Below are 16950 nucleotides of genomic sequence, written 5' to 3'. Positions count from 1 at the left end.
CCAATCTTGGAACTAGTGGGGACTGTCCCCCCAATAATACGATTTGAAATGTGGTTTTCATCTACACTGTGGATGCCTTAGTAGAAACATATACAGTACATTATAAATATGCGTGTATTCAGATTTCATAATGTGTTCATGGCACTGATTTGTAATACTGATATATACCAGTGCCGGATCTATAAACCTCAAGACCCCGCTTTGCGGAAGGGGGGTTCAAGGGCTTTTAAAGGTCCCCCTGCACCTTGCCTGTAAATATTATTTTTTTTAACACTTGAAAAAGAATATTTTCACAATAGCTTAATTATTTGAACCAAGTAATGAGACAACGACGCACGAGATGTCTCTTACTTTCGAGGGATTTAGAAATAAACTTATCCGTATATTGTGCCTCTTGCAAGAGTTGCAACACTTGCTGAAGTGTTTTTAGGATTTTTACATCCAACTGCATCCAGACTTGCAACTCTGGTGTTAAGTCATTTGGAAAAATTGGGATTGTCTTTGAAAAAAAAAAAAAAATGTAGAGGGCAGGGATATAAAGGCGTTGCTATGATGAGTCTGCTTACTCAGATGTTCAGAAGAGACTTCAAGAAATTGGAGAACGAGCTATATATAGGCCTATTCACTGCGAGGTACATAATTTAAACATTGTCATTAATGATACCGTCAAAGGTGTGAAAGAAGTTGCCAGTTACTTTACAACGCTCCAGGATTTGTTTATATTTTTTTGGTCAAAGTATAAATAGGTTGAATATTCTGTCATCATTGACAGGAGAATTAGATGTCACTTTGAAAAAGCTCAATCCAATCAGATGGGCCTCACGGTATTAGTCCACTGTGGCTATCAAGTTGAGTCCATTGCTGATGTAATGAAAACTCTCCAAAAACTTTCACTGGCAAAGTAAGAAGACTAATGAGGTATCAGAAGCAGAGCGATTGGCGGAAGTCATGGGTTCCTTCGATATTGTGTTTCTGACTGTGGTGCTCTCAAAAATATTTACACAACTGAACATCGCATCGCAACTTCTCCGAACTAAACAAATTGACCTAAGAAACCTTTACGCACTCTTGAAGACAGCCAAGAGAAATTGAAGAAAATGATTGAAGAATATAATCAAATAAAACAAGAGGCCACAGCTGTTACTGCAAAGTGGAAAGTCAACCCTGTGTTCGTAGCAAAAAGGCTACCCAAAGTGGAAGTAGAAAAAAAATGAACATAGAAAATCGTCGGTTTTCGGACACAGCGAGGCTTGCTTCAGGGTTAATGTTTACAATAGAGTTCCAGATACAAAAGAAGTACCACCAAGACATCGGTCCGTCACTACTATTTTGATTAGAAACCACATGTCAAAGATCAACACTGTTCTTGAGTTGCCAGTATTACTATACATCAAGTTTAATACTATTGGTCCAAGCTATCCTGAAGTTTTGACTGCTCTTGTTTTATTCCTGACTTTACCCGTGACTGTGGCTTCCACTAAAAGATCATTCTCAGTCTTAAACGGGATCAAGAGCTATTTAAGTGTTCAATGACACAGGAGAGAATGAGCGACTTGGGAATATTGGGAATCAACCATGAGAGGCTTCGACCATTGAAAAGAGAGATATTATACGGGAGTTTGAGGAGATGGAGTCGAGGAGGAAGGATTTCTTCTAAAACGTAAGTATTTGAATCTCTATGCATTGCAAATAGAACACTAGGAATATTTCATTAAAATGTAGTATTAAAAAGTATTGAATATAGAGGGGGCCCTTTCAAATTTTCTTGCGGGGGGGCCCGAAATTTCTAGATCCGGTACTGGTATATACCACTACTTCATCTACATTGCCTGATATGTAATATACAACAGGTTCACCTCAGAAATCAGTTTCATCTACCGTAATATGAGTCTCATCTCTCCTCCCAGAATAAGTCTCAAATCTGCCCGCCTCCCAATGTTGAAGAAAACTCTGCTCCCCTGATGCTACACAGCATTGTTTTTCAATTTCATAAATATTTTGAACATCGCTTAAAATATATAAATGGGAACAATCTTCCCGCAGGCCCGTATCCAGGGGGTCTGGAAGGCCGATCCCCCCCAAATTTTTGCTGCCCCCCTAAAATTTTCACGGTAGGCTTGCAAATCAACTATAATATGGTTGGATCGGCCCCCTTATATTTTGGGGCTGGCTACCGGCCTGTCTCTCCATCCCCCTCAATATTGAAGACTTATTTGCGCCACTGGTTAGTAACACCCCAACTCGGAAGGATCTAATATTAGTAATTGTTAATCGTCAGGGATCCTTTCATTTGCCAGAAAAAGAATTTAGCAAAGTTACAATACTGAAAGATTACCAATGTTTAATACTATACTTTGCAACGCATAAGAGCCTAGTCTTGAAGGATATAAGAAATATCTACCAATCTGATACAGGGAATACTGGGAATTTCTACTAATTTTTATATTGATTTACAAAAGAAATGCTTTACACTTTTGACATATATGCCAAGTAATGAGCAACATATTATACTGTCTGTAATATTTTACGTAACTAATTCTGTGAATGTAGAAATTTTCTGACATAATTTACATGAGCGGAGATCTGCCATCTCTTTCCAAACACATTTGATTCCACAGTTTCAACCCATAGAGACCAGGTTAAGTAGTTAATCATTAATCTAACAAGTTCCATTTTAAACATTTACTCCAAGATCTCATGGAGTTGAAGTAACACCAGATATATGCGAGAATTTAACACTACTAGGATAACACAGAGACATTGTGTTGAATTACTACAGCCATTGTTTACTGTGTAGGAATAACTGACACAGTGAACAATGTGATAAAGTACTTGGTGATATGTTCCAAGTAAATTCCACTAATAACTTATTGGCTACTGGAGGTAGTTGTTCCAAATCTTAAGCTTACAAATTTTGTATTTAATGATTTAAAGAGGAGAAAAAAAGAAATAATTCGACATAACAGTGTTATTTCGAAGTGAGTTCTCTCATGTCTACGCGGTTAGCATACGCACCTTTGGTGTGGGAAACCCAGATTCGATTCCCGGCGAGAACTCATGTGGTTTGGTTCGTATGTTAAGCTGTAGGTCCACGTCTCAAAAAGCCTCGCTGCTGAAAGGAATACTAAAACACAAACTAAACTCGAATTAAATTGAAAAGTTGAGAAGGTAGGGTATCAAATAAAAGACACTATATTTTGAGAACTAGGACATCATCCGCCTCGACGTCGCGAACTCGGGCAAAGCTTAAAAGAACTTTTGCAAATTCAATTTGTTAATTGTTGTTAATTAAATTTGAAATTTGAAAGTTGTTTATATTTGAAATTTAACCACTAACGCTTTGCGGATGTCCATGCATATTTATAATTTTAAATATATTTTTAACATTTGAAATTTAACAATCAAATAGTTATAACTTACGGTTTCATTTAAATTCTTGAAGAATCTAAAGAGAAAATCAATAAGATGTTAGAAGATTTGTGGAAAGGCTGTGAAGAATATGGGATGAAAATAAATGATAGAAAGATAAAAGCCATGGTGATTGAAATGAGGGGGCGGTGTGAAATATAGAAGTAGGAGGGGAGGAAATAGAGCAGGTGGCTGGTTTTTGATACCTGTATAGTTTTGTTAGTGCTGATATGAAGTGTGAACGTGACATAAAAGCAAGGGTTGGAATGGCAAAAGAAGCCTTTAGGAGGAAGAAAATAACTATTTTGTGGAAGCTTAAATAAAGAGTTGAAAAAAAGACTCATAAAATGCTTCGTGTGGAATATTGTGCTGTATGGGTCAGAAACATGGACATTACGCAAAAAAGAAGAAAACGACTGGAAGCTTTCGAAATGTTGATGTGGAGAAAAATGGAGAGAATTAGCTGGGTGGAGCGGAAAACGAATGAGAGGGTGCTAGAAATCATGAGGGAGAAAACAACAATTTTAGATATTACTAAAAAGAGGAAGAGAAACTGGTTTTAACATTGCCTAAGAAAGAACTGTATCATGAATGAAACAGGTATGGTGGCAGGAAAAAGAGGAAGGAGACGAAGGAGGCTACAATTAATGGACGATATCAAAGCAGAGAAATCATACGAGAAGACCAGTGGCGTATTGGGGAGGGTGGCTATCGGTCTCAAGCCCACCCCGAAATTCCACTTACAACAATAATCCTTTTTACCATTTCTAAGGAAAAATATAAATACTTATTCATGTGTTGTACATAGTCCTGCCGAAAGAAAATCCTAAATACGCGACTGGTGAAGACGAAGAGGTTAGCGGAAGACCATGGAGCATAGAAACTTTTAAGTTGCAGCAAGTGACTTGCCAATAATGACAGAATATCTATGATGATGATGATGGACATTCAAATTTGTAACATTTAAAATTATATTTATTAACAGTTTTCTTCTTCAGCATCTTCGTATTATTATTATTATTATTATTATTATTATTATTAATGTTAATTGACGAAAATTTTATCTCGAATAGTTCATGGAGGATTTCTTCTAATTCTTTTCCGGTTAGCAAAGCTCCCAAACTTGCTGACACATTTCCCCGTTTAATATTTATATTAATGATTTTAGAATTAATACCATTCTATTGGTAATGATGTCAACAATGCTGATCAACATGAAATGCCTTGAAAGTAAGATCATCGTTAGATTCTTTCTTCGATTTACCAAATGAAACACTAGGCCTAGTTCTAAGGAATAATTAAAATTGACTGTTTATAACGGTAGTTTTTATTCAAAGACAAATTTTCATATTTTGATAATAATCTGTTTGGGCAACATTATGTATACTTTATATCGGAATTTCCCAATTTATGATGAGAAACATTTTTAAAGTATTGCAAATAATAATCCAAATTTGTTTAGTGACTGTACTTCCAATGGGTAATCATAAACTACCGCCAGAAGTTTTCTGAGTTGCCATTATCGAATCTTGATGTCCTTAATAAGTTCTCGGAGCCCCATAACGATAACTTCCATCATCACCATAGGCTGCTGCTCCTCGGTAAGTTCCATCGTCACCGTCAATGCCAGCTCCGCCGCGGTAACTTCCATCCTGACCATCTAATCCAACACCGCCGCGGTAGCTTCCATCTTCAACATTGGGATTTCCCCACTGAGCTCCTTGTAAGCCTGGATTTCCCCACTGAGCTGCTTGTGCTCCTGGGTTTCCCCACTGAGCTCCTTGTGCTGCTAGATTTCCCCATTGAGTTGCTTGTGCTCCTGGATTTCCCCACTGAGATCCTTGTGCTGCAAGATTTCCCAAAGCTTGCTGAGCTCTGTAACTTCCATCATCGCCATAGACAGCTGCTCCCCGGTAAGTTCCATCATCGCCATCAGGTCCAGCACCACCTCTGTAACTTCCATCATCTATGTTGGGGTTGACTACATATTGTCCTTGAGCTGCAGCCAGAGAACCTTGTCCCCAAATTCCAGGCTGACCAGCAGCGATACCTAAAAGGTTACCAGCTTGTCCTAGTCCAAGTGCAGCAGTTGGAGTGGCCCCACAGAATGGATAGTTAGGGCATTGATTAGGAGTGACTCCAGCTGGATATTGGGCTGATTGGGGTGGTCCAGCATATACCAAGGTACAGAGGATGGCGCAGAGTACCTATGAACAAAATACATATATGATATGTATATTGTGTAATACATTTTCAAAAGATGTGAAATCCGTAAAAGTTAGCTATACTAATATATAAGAGAAAGTGCGTATATATAATCAGATTTTCACATAGGAATGAGTCACTTGAGGCATCAAAATTTGTACACAGATCTAATTGGGTACGAAGTCTTTTTTTAAATTTTCAGTTTGCGGGGGATTGGGTGTCACACGTTCTAGAGCTTCAAAAACTATAAGTATCTCAGATGCCTCTCAAACCAGTCAACCCAAACTACTCTGCTGTGTTGCAGTTTCTATACTGTTCACTCCTTCGAAGAACGGACACTTCATTTACTATTTTAGTAATACATTTTCTTAGGTAAAACCTGTTTTCTAAATGGCATTATTTCTAAATTGAAATAATATTGGAGTGTTTTCATTTCTACGTTTATATAAGAAACTTTGCTTATGTCATATTCTTCAACAGACACAAAAAATCTGGTATCAAATACTTGAACAGATTCAAAAAACCCGGAATGAAATACTTAAAAAATACAATAAATTTGGTGTGAAATATTTGGATACAAAAAATCTGGTATGAAATACTAGAACAGGCACAAAAAAGTCTAGTATCAAATAGTTCATCAGACACAAAAAAATCTACGAGTATCAACAGAATTGAACGATACAGAGCAGAAAATGAAAACTCAATTTGAAATACCAATATAACGTACTACCTGTTAGTTAGTTGTTTTGTTAATTGGTATCTTGAAAGAGTCTCAAGTTGATTGATTGTATATTAACGCCTCTTTTTTAAAACCGATGCTTATGGGACGGTAGTGGGTTTCTAACCATTACTCGAGGCATGCGAACTTCGCCATCGATCTTTGTCATATGGCAATCCCTCCTGGACACCGCTGACTGTGTATGACATTTTCCATATGTGTAACAGAAGATGATAGAAATGACAGGCGATTATACTCGTATTTGAAAGAATGTAACTAGTGTTTTTCTGTGTATCAAGCTAGGTATGTTATTATAACAATGTCATTGCGTTTCATCTTCTCCTTGTATCTAAACGATTGATATTCAACATTTGTATTGGTTTGTATTTTTAACAATGAACAAAGCTTTAAGCAGTATGTTTAACACTTACACCAAGTGATGAGCAACGTATTATATTTTCTGTAATCTTCCATAAAAGAAGTTTTGTGAGCATATTAATTTTTGACAAAATTTACATTAGCAGATGTCCTGCAATCTTTTTTTGATGTTCTTACCAAGGATGTTATAAATAGAGGATCTGCCCATATGTATCTTCATCCTATTAAATTGATGAATCCAAAAAACAACCGAGCATCGACACGTCTGATTGGCTACTCTTGTTTCTGCCATCGTCTGATTGGCTACTTTCGTTTCCGCCATGATTGTTGACTCAAAACATTGAAATCCTATTGGGTGAAGTGGGCAGAGTAGGGGTGGCGAAACTGTGACGTATGGCTTCAAGATTTTGTTGTAAGAACAGATCCTCTATTTTATAAGATCCTTGGTCCTTACACTTATTCTCGGTATATTTCAACCAGAGTAGCCAACCTTAGAGAACAAAATTATTGATTTTCGTTTTTAAAATTATCGTATATTACAAAAAAATCTTATATTCGTTATGCAAGTGGTAATTGTAGAAACAAGTATAATACTAAAAATAGCAATAATATATAATAAACTTGAGTTTTGAGCTCCAAATCGACTGTTTTTGTAGGAGGCACGGTGGCTCAGTGATACAGCGCTTACATCTGGTACGTGGAGTCCCTAGTTCGTTACCTGGTTTAGTTGTTATGCTATACCTAACGCCTTTACCACTGCACGTATAGCATTGTCCTTCATTTTGCAGAATCTATATTATCCAAGCTCCGATTATCTGAGGTTAGCCGGGTCCACATTAGCTCGAAAAAAATCGTGTCTCTTCTATATCTGTTGTTGTTTTGTTCTCTTAGTAGTGACGCAATTCGCATTTGTAATTTGGAAACATTCCAACAATGAACGAAAGTAAATATAGTTAGCACATAAACAAAACCAAGTTTTTTCCTTCGAGGTTCAATAGATGCGTGTTTACACTATTCAAGGAAAGAATCAGTCACTCTTCCTTCTACTTTCTAATCATAATGCCAAATGACTATATTTTTATAACGGACTGCCGGCAACGTTCGACTGATTGACGCCTCCACGTTGTCCGTAATGCACTTTTGATAGTTTTACTTCTGATAACAAAAGTTGGTTTACTTTGTATACCGACTATATCAAGAAAAATTCACGGATTATTCTATGATCATGTATTTTTTTCTTTAAATGACATTTAACAACCATTTGTTGAGTTTAACTAAGATGTGCTGCCACCTATTAACACGTGCTTGCACTAACGTAAATTTAGCACATTTCCAGATATACTAGTAGAAAATTGGCATGTTAAAACATGAATTGTAACCAAAGTAATACGTAGGTAGTGACTGAATAACACTTACTATTTTCATCATGGCAACTGATCCAGTAGTTGATACACGTTTGTTTCAAGGAATGATGTGTGTGCTTTACATAGAAACTGGAGGCTTTTTATATACTGATAACAACATATTATCAATTCTGAATAGACATATTTGGCATTTGTTGTATGTAAATCAATGTGTACTTATATAGGTCTATGAATATAAAGATAAATATTTATTACATATACTGTAACTTAACCAATACGTACAGGAAGGAAATTAGGAAAGCAAATAAATCAAGGACTGTCTTAAAATAATAATAAATTTCATTCCAACTCTTATAATTATGTATAACAGAATGTGTAACTCCTTACATATGCACATACATTAGGTAAATGGTATTTATTTTTTTTCCTAAAATGTTAGCTTTATGAAAAAAAATCCATTTTAGCTTCGGAGACTGAACTGCATTAATTTTGATGAAATTTGTTGTTAATTTTTTTTTCAGGTTATTATGTACGATCACTTGCACTATGACACTGTGACACACCATCGCTGGTTCACTTCTATTCTTATTTACTAGAAGGTTGATTGCCCTCACATTACTTTAAACCACAGGTTCCCAACGTTATTTACCTGGCACCTTATCCGTAAACCAGGCGCGAACCTAAACTTTTTCGTAGGGAGGGGTCTAAAGTTTCAGCGGGTTCAATACTACAAGTCTTACCGCTACGTGGTATTGAGTCAGTGTTATTTTGTACCCGAAATGACGATTAATGCTTGTAAGTATTATCACCTATTTTCTCAGGGGAAAAAAGTATACAAATAGATTGTTCTTATAACAAAGGAAAGAGTACAGACGAAGCGAAACATAAATTCTTTATGCTGTATCAATGATTTATCTGCTAAAATATGTGTAGTTTTATTAAGAAAGTATACAAATGTATGTTGAGTTATGAAGTTTATTGTGAGGGGTCTGGACCCATATGTTGAGTTACGAAGTTTTGCTTTATTGAGGGGGTCCTGACCCGTATGTTGAGTTACGAGGTTTTCTTGAGGGGGTCCAGACCCGTACCGGTATATTGAGTTACGAAGTTTTGATTTTTTTAAAGGGTCGGATCCGTATGTTGAGTTACGAAGTATTTTTGAGGGGTTCCGGACTCGTATGTTGAGTTACGAAGTTTTTTTTGAGGGGTTTCGGACCCGTATGTTGAGTTACTAAGTTTTGATTTTTTGAAAGGGTCGGACCCGTATGTTGAGTTACGAAGTTTTTTGGGGGAGTCCGGACCCGGAGGGCCCCCACGCGGGCGCGCCTCTGCCGTAAACCTTGCACATTTCATGACTTCCTCCTTCTCATTTGGATTTTCTTTCTATTTACTTCAACCCTTCTGCTATTTCAGATACAGCATTGAATTCTCAAATAATAATAATAATAATAATAATAATAATAATAATAATAATAATAATAATAATAATTTAATAATAAACTCTGACGAGTACGGTGAAGAAGATCACGCCTAGAAATTTTAATTTCGTCCAGTAGGTGTCAACTGCTGGAGAATGTTTGCTTCCAGCTAACGGCGCACACCTTTCTTTCAATAGTAGGCAAATGTGATATGGATAGCCTCCACTAAAGTCACCGTTACGCGCGAATACATTAAAAGACTGACTTCATTAACCCACTCGTCCAGGTAATCGCTCTAGTTATTTATTGCAAAAATACACAATTCAAAAATTTGCATTAATTCAAGCAATCGTGTGGAGTAACGGTTGCAAATATTTACGTATGGACGTAGGTAGTTACATTGCGATCTTATAATGCCCACTAGAGTGATTTTATAATAACAATTTTCTTTTATGCTTTTGTTTTTAAGCGATAAACTTGTGTTGTATTCTGAAATAATGTTGTACTCATTTTTGATAATTTTTGGGAGAATTTTAATATGTATAATTTTCAATAATGTAGAAATCTTGAATACGAACAATACAGACAAAATGTTAATCACGTAGCGTTTGCGAAGTTTACTAAAAATCGTATATTGTAAATAGTTACGGTAAGTCCTACTTTCTTCGTAATTTCACAGTTTATTTCTGACAGAAACTTGCATCCATTTTGATCCCTCCTCACCCTCTCTTTGGGAGGCGTGCTCACCAGTTGGGAACCACTGGGTACGTACCTTAAGGGGGCAGACTACTAAAAATGATACAAAACCTAACCACTTTTCGTAAGCGAAAAGAGATAATGAAATGTAACAACACAATAATAGATAATGTTATTTTACACCCGAAAATATGAATCAAAAGAATTTTCAGTGTTGCCATGCATAGAAATTACAGTGTCGCTAGAATCTGAATTATCCATGAACTCAACGGTAATTGATGACTTATCATGTAGTCTTGGTTCCTTGTTAACTACTTTTTAAATAATATTCGTATTTATTTTGTTCTGTTTATTACAAACTTATTTATTTTGTATTGTTTATTACAAAATAAACACAAATATTACTTTAAAAAGTAGTTAACGAGGAGCCAAGACTACATGATAAATCATCAATTACTGTTGAGTTCATTTTTCTAGTCGCTACCTTAACTTAGATTTTTGGGTAATTCATATTCTGACCACACTGTAATTTCTATAGATGGCAGCGCTGAAAATTCTTTTGATCCATATTTTCGGGTGTAAAATAACATGATTTCTTATTGTGGTAAGTTACATTTCATTATTCCTTTTCACTTACGAAAAATGGTTACGTTTTGTATCAATTTTAGTAGTCTTCCCCTTTTAGTTAATGTATACTTTATAAGTAAAATAACATTTGTGTGTGTGTGCCCCTTATAAGAATTTTCACATAATAAGGAGTCTCCCAAAGTTACCAAGTTTGGCATACAGATAGATCTTTATCAGGTCTAACCCCGTACGAAACCATTTTGTCGATTTTCGCCTTGAGGAGAGGAGATTGTAAGAGGGTCAAAGCATAATAGGAGAAGATAAATACCCAGAACGATGGATATTAGAGTCCTAATTCAGTTTTCGGGATCGCTTAGCTATTTGGTGAGAGCCTCGATGATATACAGGGTGTTTCGAAACAACACCGACAACGTTTGAAAGGTGATTCCTGACACCAGTATAAGACAAAAAGCATAGACCAACCTGGGTGCACAAATGCTTCCTTTCGGAGTTATAGGCTGCCGAAAACATGAAAAATGAACTTTAAAGATCCATAGCTCCAAAACTGTGGGACCCTTCCGTAGTCAGATGCTTCACATAGGTACTTGTATGTGTGCTATCTAAATATCCATATTTCAAAATTCTGCGGTACTTCCGCTACGATTTTTATAAAGGTACACTGAAAAAAAGGTTTCGTCAAATTGACCAAAAAATAGGTGCTGGTTACCAAATCGTTTGGTCAATATAGCGCCAACCAAACGCTTGGTCACCAGCACAAAATCATTTGGTCATGATTTGTTTGGTTGCAGGAACCTAGTATTTGGTTACCAGTACCAAATATGCGTTTGGTAATTTTGACCAAAGAATAACCAAATAAGTAGGACTTCGTTGGGAATACCAAAAATTTAATTAAAATGATCCAAATTCGGTTCTTGGAACTAAATAATTTGGTTGTAAATACTAAACCTGCATTTAGTGAATTTGACCAAAACATTTGGTAGAAATTACCAAATACTGTTAATATAAGTACTAAACTGAAAATAATGCGGTTATCGCAAAAGTCATGAGAACTTTTTTTCTAACAAATATCGTCACAAAGCAAGAAATTCTTAAATATGCAAATGCAAAGTTAGTACTTGTAAAAATATTACGTGTAGCTTCGATGAAAATATACATCCCGTAATAACTTTTTTAAGGTTTAAACAATATTTTAAAGTAAAAACAAGGAAACTTAACAGCAAAAAGTCACCAATAGTGTGCACTTCATGGTACGTTTCCACTTATCTCAAACCATCTGCGTTAAATGATTATCACCGGCAAAAGCCCTGACGGAACTTTCACAAAATGAAATGAAATCTTTCAGGTTTACGTCCCACACTTATGCTAAAGGAGACGGTGATGATAAGAAACGAATGATATTGTGGAATGAAGAAAGTGGGAGGAAACGGGATAACCCCGATGAAACCCAAGCACACGGTGTTTGTCTACCACAACGTTCATTTGATGCGAGCTGGAAGGGAACCAGGGACCCCATGCACCAGAGGTGAACGCTCTACCACTGAACCACCGCAATTCCTCTCCACAAAATAATTCGTTTCACGTACCATGTTTGTGCCCTTTATGTCAAAGGTGACGGGTGATTAATGGAAGGGATTGATTGCAACAAAAATGGTGGAATGTGAATGTGTGAGGAAACGGGAGAACCTCGAGAAAACTCACGGACACGATAATGTCTATTACTATCTCTCATGTTCGGAAAGAATTGTGATTTTTTAACAATTACTTCTGATGGCATCCTTGAATTTTACGTATGCCAAGTGAGATATTTTCATGTCGCCCAGTGCAAATCTTTTAGGAGTCAGTAAGAAGTAAATTAGGGAACATATATTTCTTCAATAATTATTTCGAGTGGTGTCCCAAACGTAAACTTATACGCTTTTATTAACGCATTTCTCAGGAAATATCGATCTCATAGGTAAGAATTCCCATATTTGAATTCCATATGAAAAGTTCTTCAAAAGTATGCTTCATATTTCGGATGACATTTAGTATCTCCCCCAAATCTTTCGATGGCTCCGGAGTCGGTAATGTGACTTATAGTGAGCTGTTCTTAACTATCTCGTTTATATGAATAGCCACCGTCGCTGACGCGTCTGCTCCGTACGGACGCACATCGTTTTTAATCCTCGGGCACCTCTGCTACGCTCCTGTCCTGACTCGATTAGATAGCATTCCTGCTTTCTAGTGGCCACCTAGCACAAGTTGGTTCGTGTTTTATGCACCGTAGTTTCTATACCACACGTTCACACTCCATTTATATTCATGACTACATCACAGTTACAAATAAGAATGGTAATCACTACCAAGTGAGCCAGAGTCTACACCAAGTGATCTGGGGAAGAAAGTAAACACTACTTATTTCTTCCGTATATTTTGGATTTTGTGCATCTATAAACTGTGAATGCACCAGTTTATTTTGCAAACTTCTAGTGTCACTTGATTTATCCCTTTCCGGAAGTTTCTAGTGGAGGAATAGGAAATGAACCAACCCCTGACGCTATAATTTTGCTCCCTGCCCTAGCGTCGTCAATATAACTTGCCCGCTTCATCTGTATATAAAGGCCTATATGTTATGCCAAATATACGACCACTAAAATAACCAATACACATTACATTACAATAAAGTAATATATACGAAAAAGTAAGCTTACCTCGATTTACATAATGAATCACACACTTCAAGCATTCATTCTGTGCAGCTAAATAGTAAGTTTTATTTGTCACTAACATACGCTCAAAACACTGATAGCTTAAATAAAGATTACCCAGAAGTCAAATCGATACACGTGACTTTGTAAATAAACACTTTGGTCAGGAAAACCAAATCTTTACCAAATCACTTAAGATTTGTTTGGCATAACCAAATAAATCAACCAAATGTTCTGACCAAAAAATAGTGTTCATGACCAAACAGGTTTGGTCAAAATGACCAAATTTTGGTTAAATTAACCAAAAAAAGTGACCAAATGCTCTGACCAAACAAATTTGGTATTCCTGACCAAGTCCTTTTTTTCAGTGTAGTTTGTAACTACTTCAAATTATATGCTCGTAGCTAAACTTTCTCTATAAAAATTGTTGCTTGAGTACCTTAGAATTCTGAAACATGTATTTTTGGACAGGGCACATATTAGTTCCTAAGTGAGGCCTTGACCCGACTACAGTAGGTCCCATAGTTTTGGAGCTACGGACGTTTAAAGTTCATTTTTTTATATTTTTGGCAGCCTCTAACTCCGAAAGGAAGCATTTGTGCACTCAGGTTGGTCTATACTTTTTGTCTTATACTGGTCTCAGGAATCACCTCCAAAACTTTGTCGGTGTTGTTTTGAAATACCCTGTATAATGCAAAAGAATAGGCAAAAAGTTAAATGTCAGCTTGCCCGACAATTGATAAGGATAACACCGAACGGGTTACTCTTCGTTATTTATATATGTATTTAACTAATATAGACAGGAACAATACCGACGGGGTAGATATGAGTCATTTCTTTTCGTTCAAATATGATATGTTGAATAAAACCTATCCTTCTCGTGCGAAGAACTGGTATTGTAGCCAGTATTGGTATTTTTCTATATGTAAATAAATGTGTTTCGTTTCACAGATCGTATTGTAGACTTCCGACCCACGCGAATTCAATACTCAAACTTCAAACAGTACATCTATCACCGAAACTAAAAATGATTTTCCTGTATTTGAAGTTACAATTAGCTTCATCTCCCTTTCCAAACATACAAAACTCTGCTTCGTTACCCCCCCCCCCCAACACACACACAAAAGGATTTTATAAAAGACCTTAAAAATTCGGGTATATCTGTAGTGACATGTTCATGTGGGGAACAATACATTGGATAAACAAAACGGGGCTAGAATTTAAAAGTTTTTTTTTTTTTTTTTTTAATGTAAGGGACATTAAATACGCTGAACAAAAACGGATTTCATCTCTAACTAAACACTTAAATGAGTCTAACCACTCAATAGCAGAAGCGAACTTAAAACATAAATTCAGAAACTTAAAGAACAATTTAGTTCCTGAGACTTTTTCAGAGAAATCTAGCTTAGACTGTAGTGTTGGTAGCATTTCTAATTAACTTGTTTAGATCATTAAAAAATGTCACAAATTCTGTAAAATGAATGCTTTATACTTACAAAAATAAATTTGAAAATGTGATTCTTCACAATTTAATAGGGGAATACGAGATGAAGTTGTATTTTTTTTTTTTTAAAAAAAGCTGTAATGCTTCTCTTAGGATATCATAGACTTTCATTTGTTTTTATCTCATACTATTGCCATCTGACTGTGAATATTACTGAATAATCTATGTAAATATGATCTTCACTGTATTGGTCATAGGTTAGTTACTGTATTGTGAGCTTGCGTTGATAGGTCAAGAAGGAACACCATCAACAAACTCGAAACGTAGTATACTGAATTATTAAACAACTGTTTTGTGAAGGAATATTTATTTTTCTTGAATTATCATGAACATGTTTGTGAAAACTTATGCATTATGAAGATTAAAAACACGCTATTCCGATTCTAGATACCATGAAACAAATATTCTTGTTGCTCTGCGAGGAATGCTTTAAAATATAAAATTTCATATTTTGCTTCTCCCTAGTAGTACTATTTAAAAAAATAAACTTTATGTGCGGTTGGCAGCACTGTTAACCAAGTGATATTGCAAAGCATATCAATGTCCCTCTGTCTATGTTTGCATGTTACAAAATTTCATAAGATTTTATGTATTAGTTGAAAAATTACGTGGTTGTTTCAAGATAAATCTAGGCACTCTATGTAAAACATTTTTACTTTTTCTGACGGGGGGGGGAAGGGGGGGAAGGGATTGCGGAGTGGATTAGACATTCGTTAGAAAAAAGATTATGCATCAACTCAATGAACTGCAACAAGCAAAACAATAGCGTACGCAAAATTTCATCAAGGGAAGTTCAAGTGGTATCGTTTCAGGAATTTTGTATGCATATTCTATGTCTATGTTCTCATAATTTCTTTGGTACGCAAACCTCACACTTTTGTGGTATTGCTTTCTGTTTCTTGACATTTCTGTAACTGTTAGACGTACCGATTTGCAGTTTTCGTTTAATTGATATTTGTAACTTTCGTTTATATACAACATTTTGAAGACAAATTTTTAGAAATACTTACTTTGAGGTCAATTCTTCTTGAAGCGCTAACCAGGAATATACTTAGATTTCAGTTGAAATTAGGATTTAAATTATAGTAAGATAATCTACTTGTTATCTTTTATGATAGTTATTAACTATATTAAATTTTAGAAAGTTAACATCACTCATAATGCCTTAATTGTTTATCCCTTAGCTATCCCGTCCGCGATGCTGTTTTGTAACTACTGGTTGTTGTGAATAGTTACTTACTCCAATTTCTTTGTGGCCCATTTTCTACAACCGCCATGTAATACATCAATAATATTTTTGTTTGATAATAAATTTATAGTATTTTTCGTATTCTATTTCATTATAAGTTTATGAAGACTGTTCTTTTACTCTACAAATGCTACAAAGAAAAAGTTTCAAACGAAGTCAACTCAATTGTATAAGATATTCAGGCACGTAGCCAGGATTTCGTGAAGGGGGAGTCCGTGACATGAAATATTGTTGTCATCACACAAGGGGCTCGATCATTCTAAACTATTTTGCTGGAACATATATTGGTTCGTTTAGCCAGGATTTCGGGGGGGGGGGGGAGGCGCGTGACATGAAATTCTGAAGGCCCAGGAGCTCGATCAATCTAAATTACTTTACTAGCAACATATATTGGTTTGTTAGGACAATAAAATGAGGATATGTTAGTAAGTATTTTAATAACAAACTATGAAGAAATCTCGAGTAAAATAATAATAAAAAAGGTATTAAAAAGATTTTACAATATTTACGTCATTCAAATATAACAATTTTCCTTTCATTATGACCTCAACTACTATAAAAAGTACATATTCACTATTATGAAAAGTACATACTCAGTGATGTATTGTAAAATATTTTACAATATCTGCGTCCCTTTCTCTGTTGAATCAAATGTTAACAGAACTTTCTTTCCAAATAAATTTTTGTTTTTATTTTTCCGTCAACTACTGTCAGTTGCAAATAACAGGTTAAAGG

At 35.6% G+C, this 16950-nt stretch overlaps 1 protein-coding gene across 1 annotated transcript; it reads right to left on the bottom strand.

The window, feature by feature from the left end:
- Positions 1–4946: 4946 nt before the first annotated feature.
- On the bottom strand, positions 4947–16227 carry LOC145667575 (uncharacterized). Its single transcript, XM_081735045.1, has 2 exons — positions 16207–16227; positions 4947–5615 (listed from the first exon to the last, which is right to left on the bottom strand). Exons 1-2 carry the CDS (start codon positions 16225–16227, stop codon positions 4947–4949), a joined length of 690 nt encoding a protein of 229 aa, XP_081591171.1.
- Positions 16228–16950: the final 723 nt, after the last annotated feature.

This window comes from Thermobia domestica, chromosome 13 (genome assembly GCF_964235325.1).
Source record: "Thermobia domestica chromosome 13, izTheDome1.hap1.1, whole genome shotgun sequence".
Lineage (NCBI taxonomy): Eukaryota > Metazoa > Arthropoda > Insecta > Zygentoma > Lepismatidae > Thermobia > Thermobia domestica.
Note: the sequence above shows the minus strand (reverse complement) of the source record. Positions and strands in the feature narration are given on the sequence as shown.

Excerpts from the sequence above, each read along its gene's own strand:
- LOC145667575 (XM_081735045.1), bottom strand. The coding sequence starts at position 16,227 with ATGGGCCACAAAGAAATTGGA. Across the intron at positions 5,616-16,206 it reads TGGGCCACAAAGAAATTGGA|GTACTCTGCGCCATCCTCTG; the intron begins GTAAGTAACTAT and ends TTTTGTTCATAG.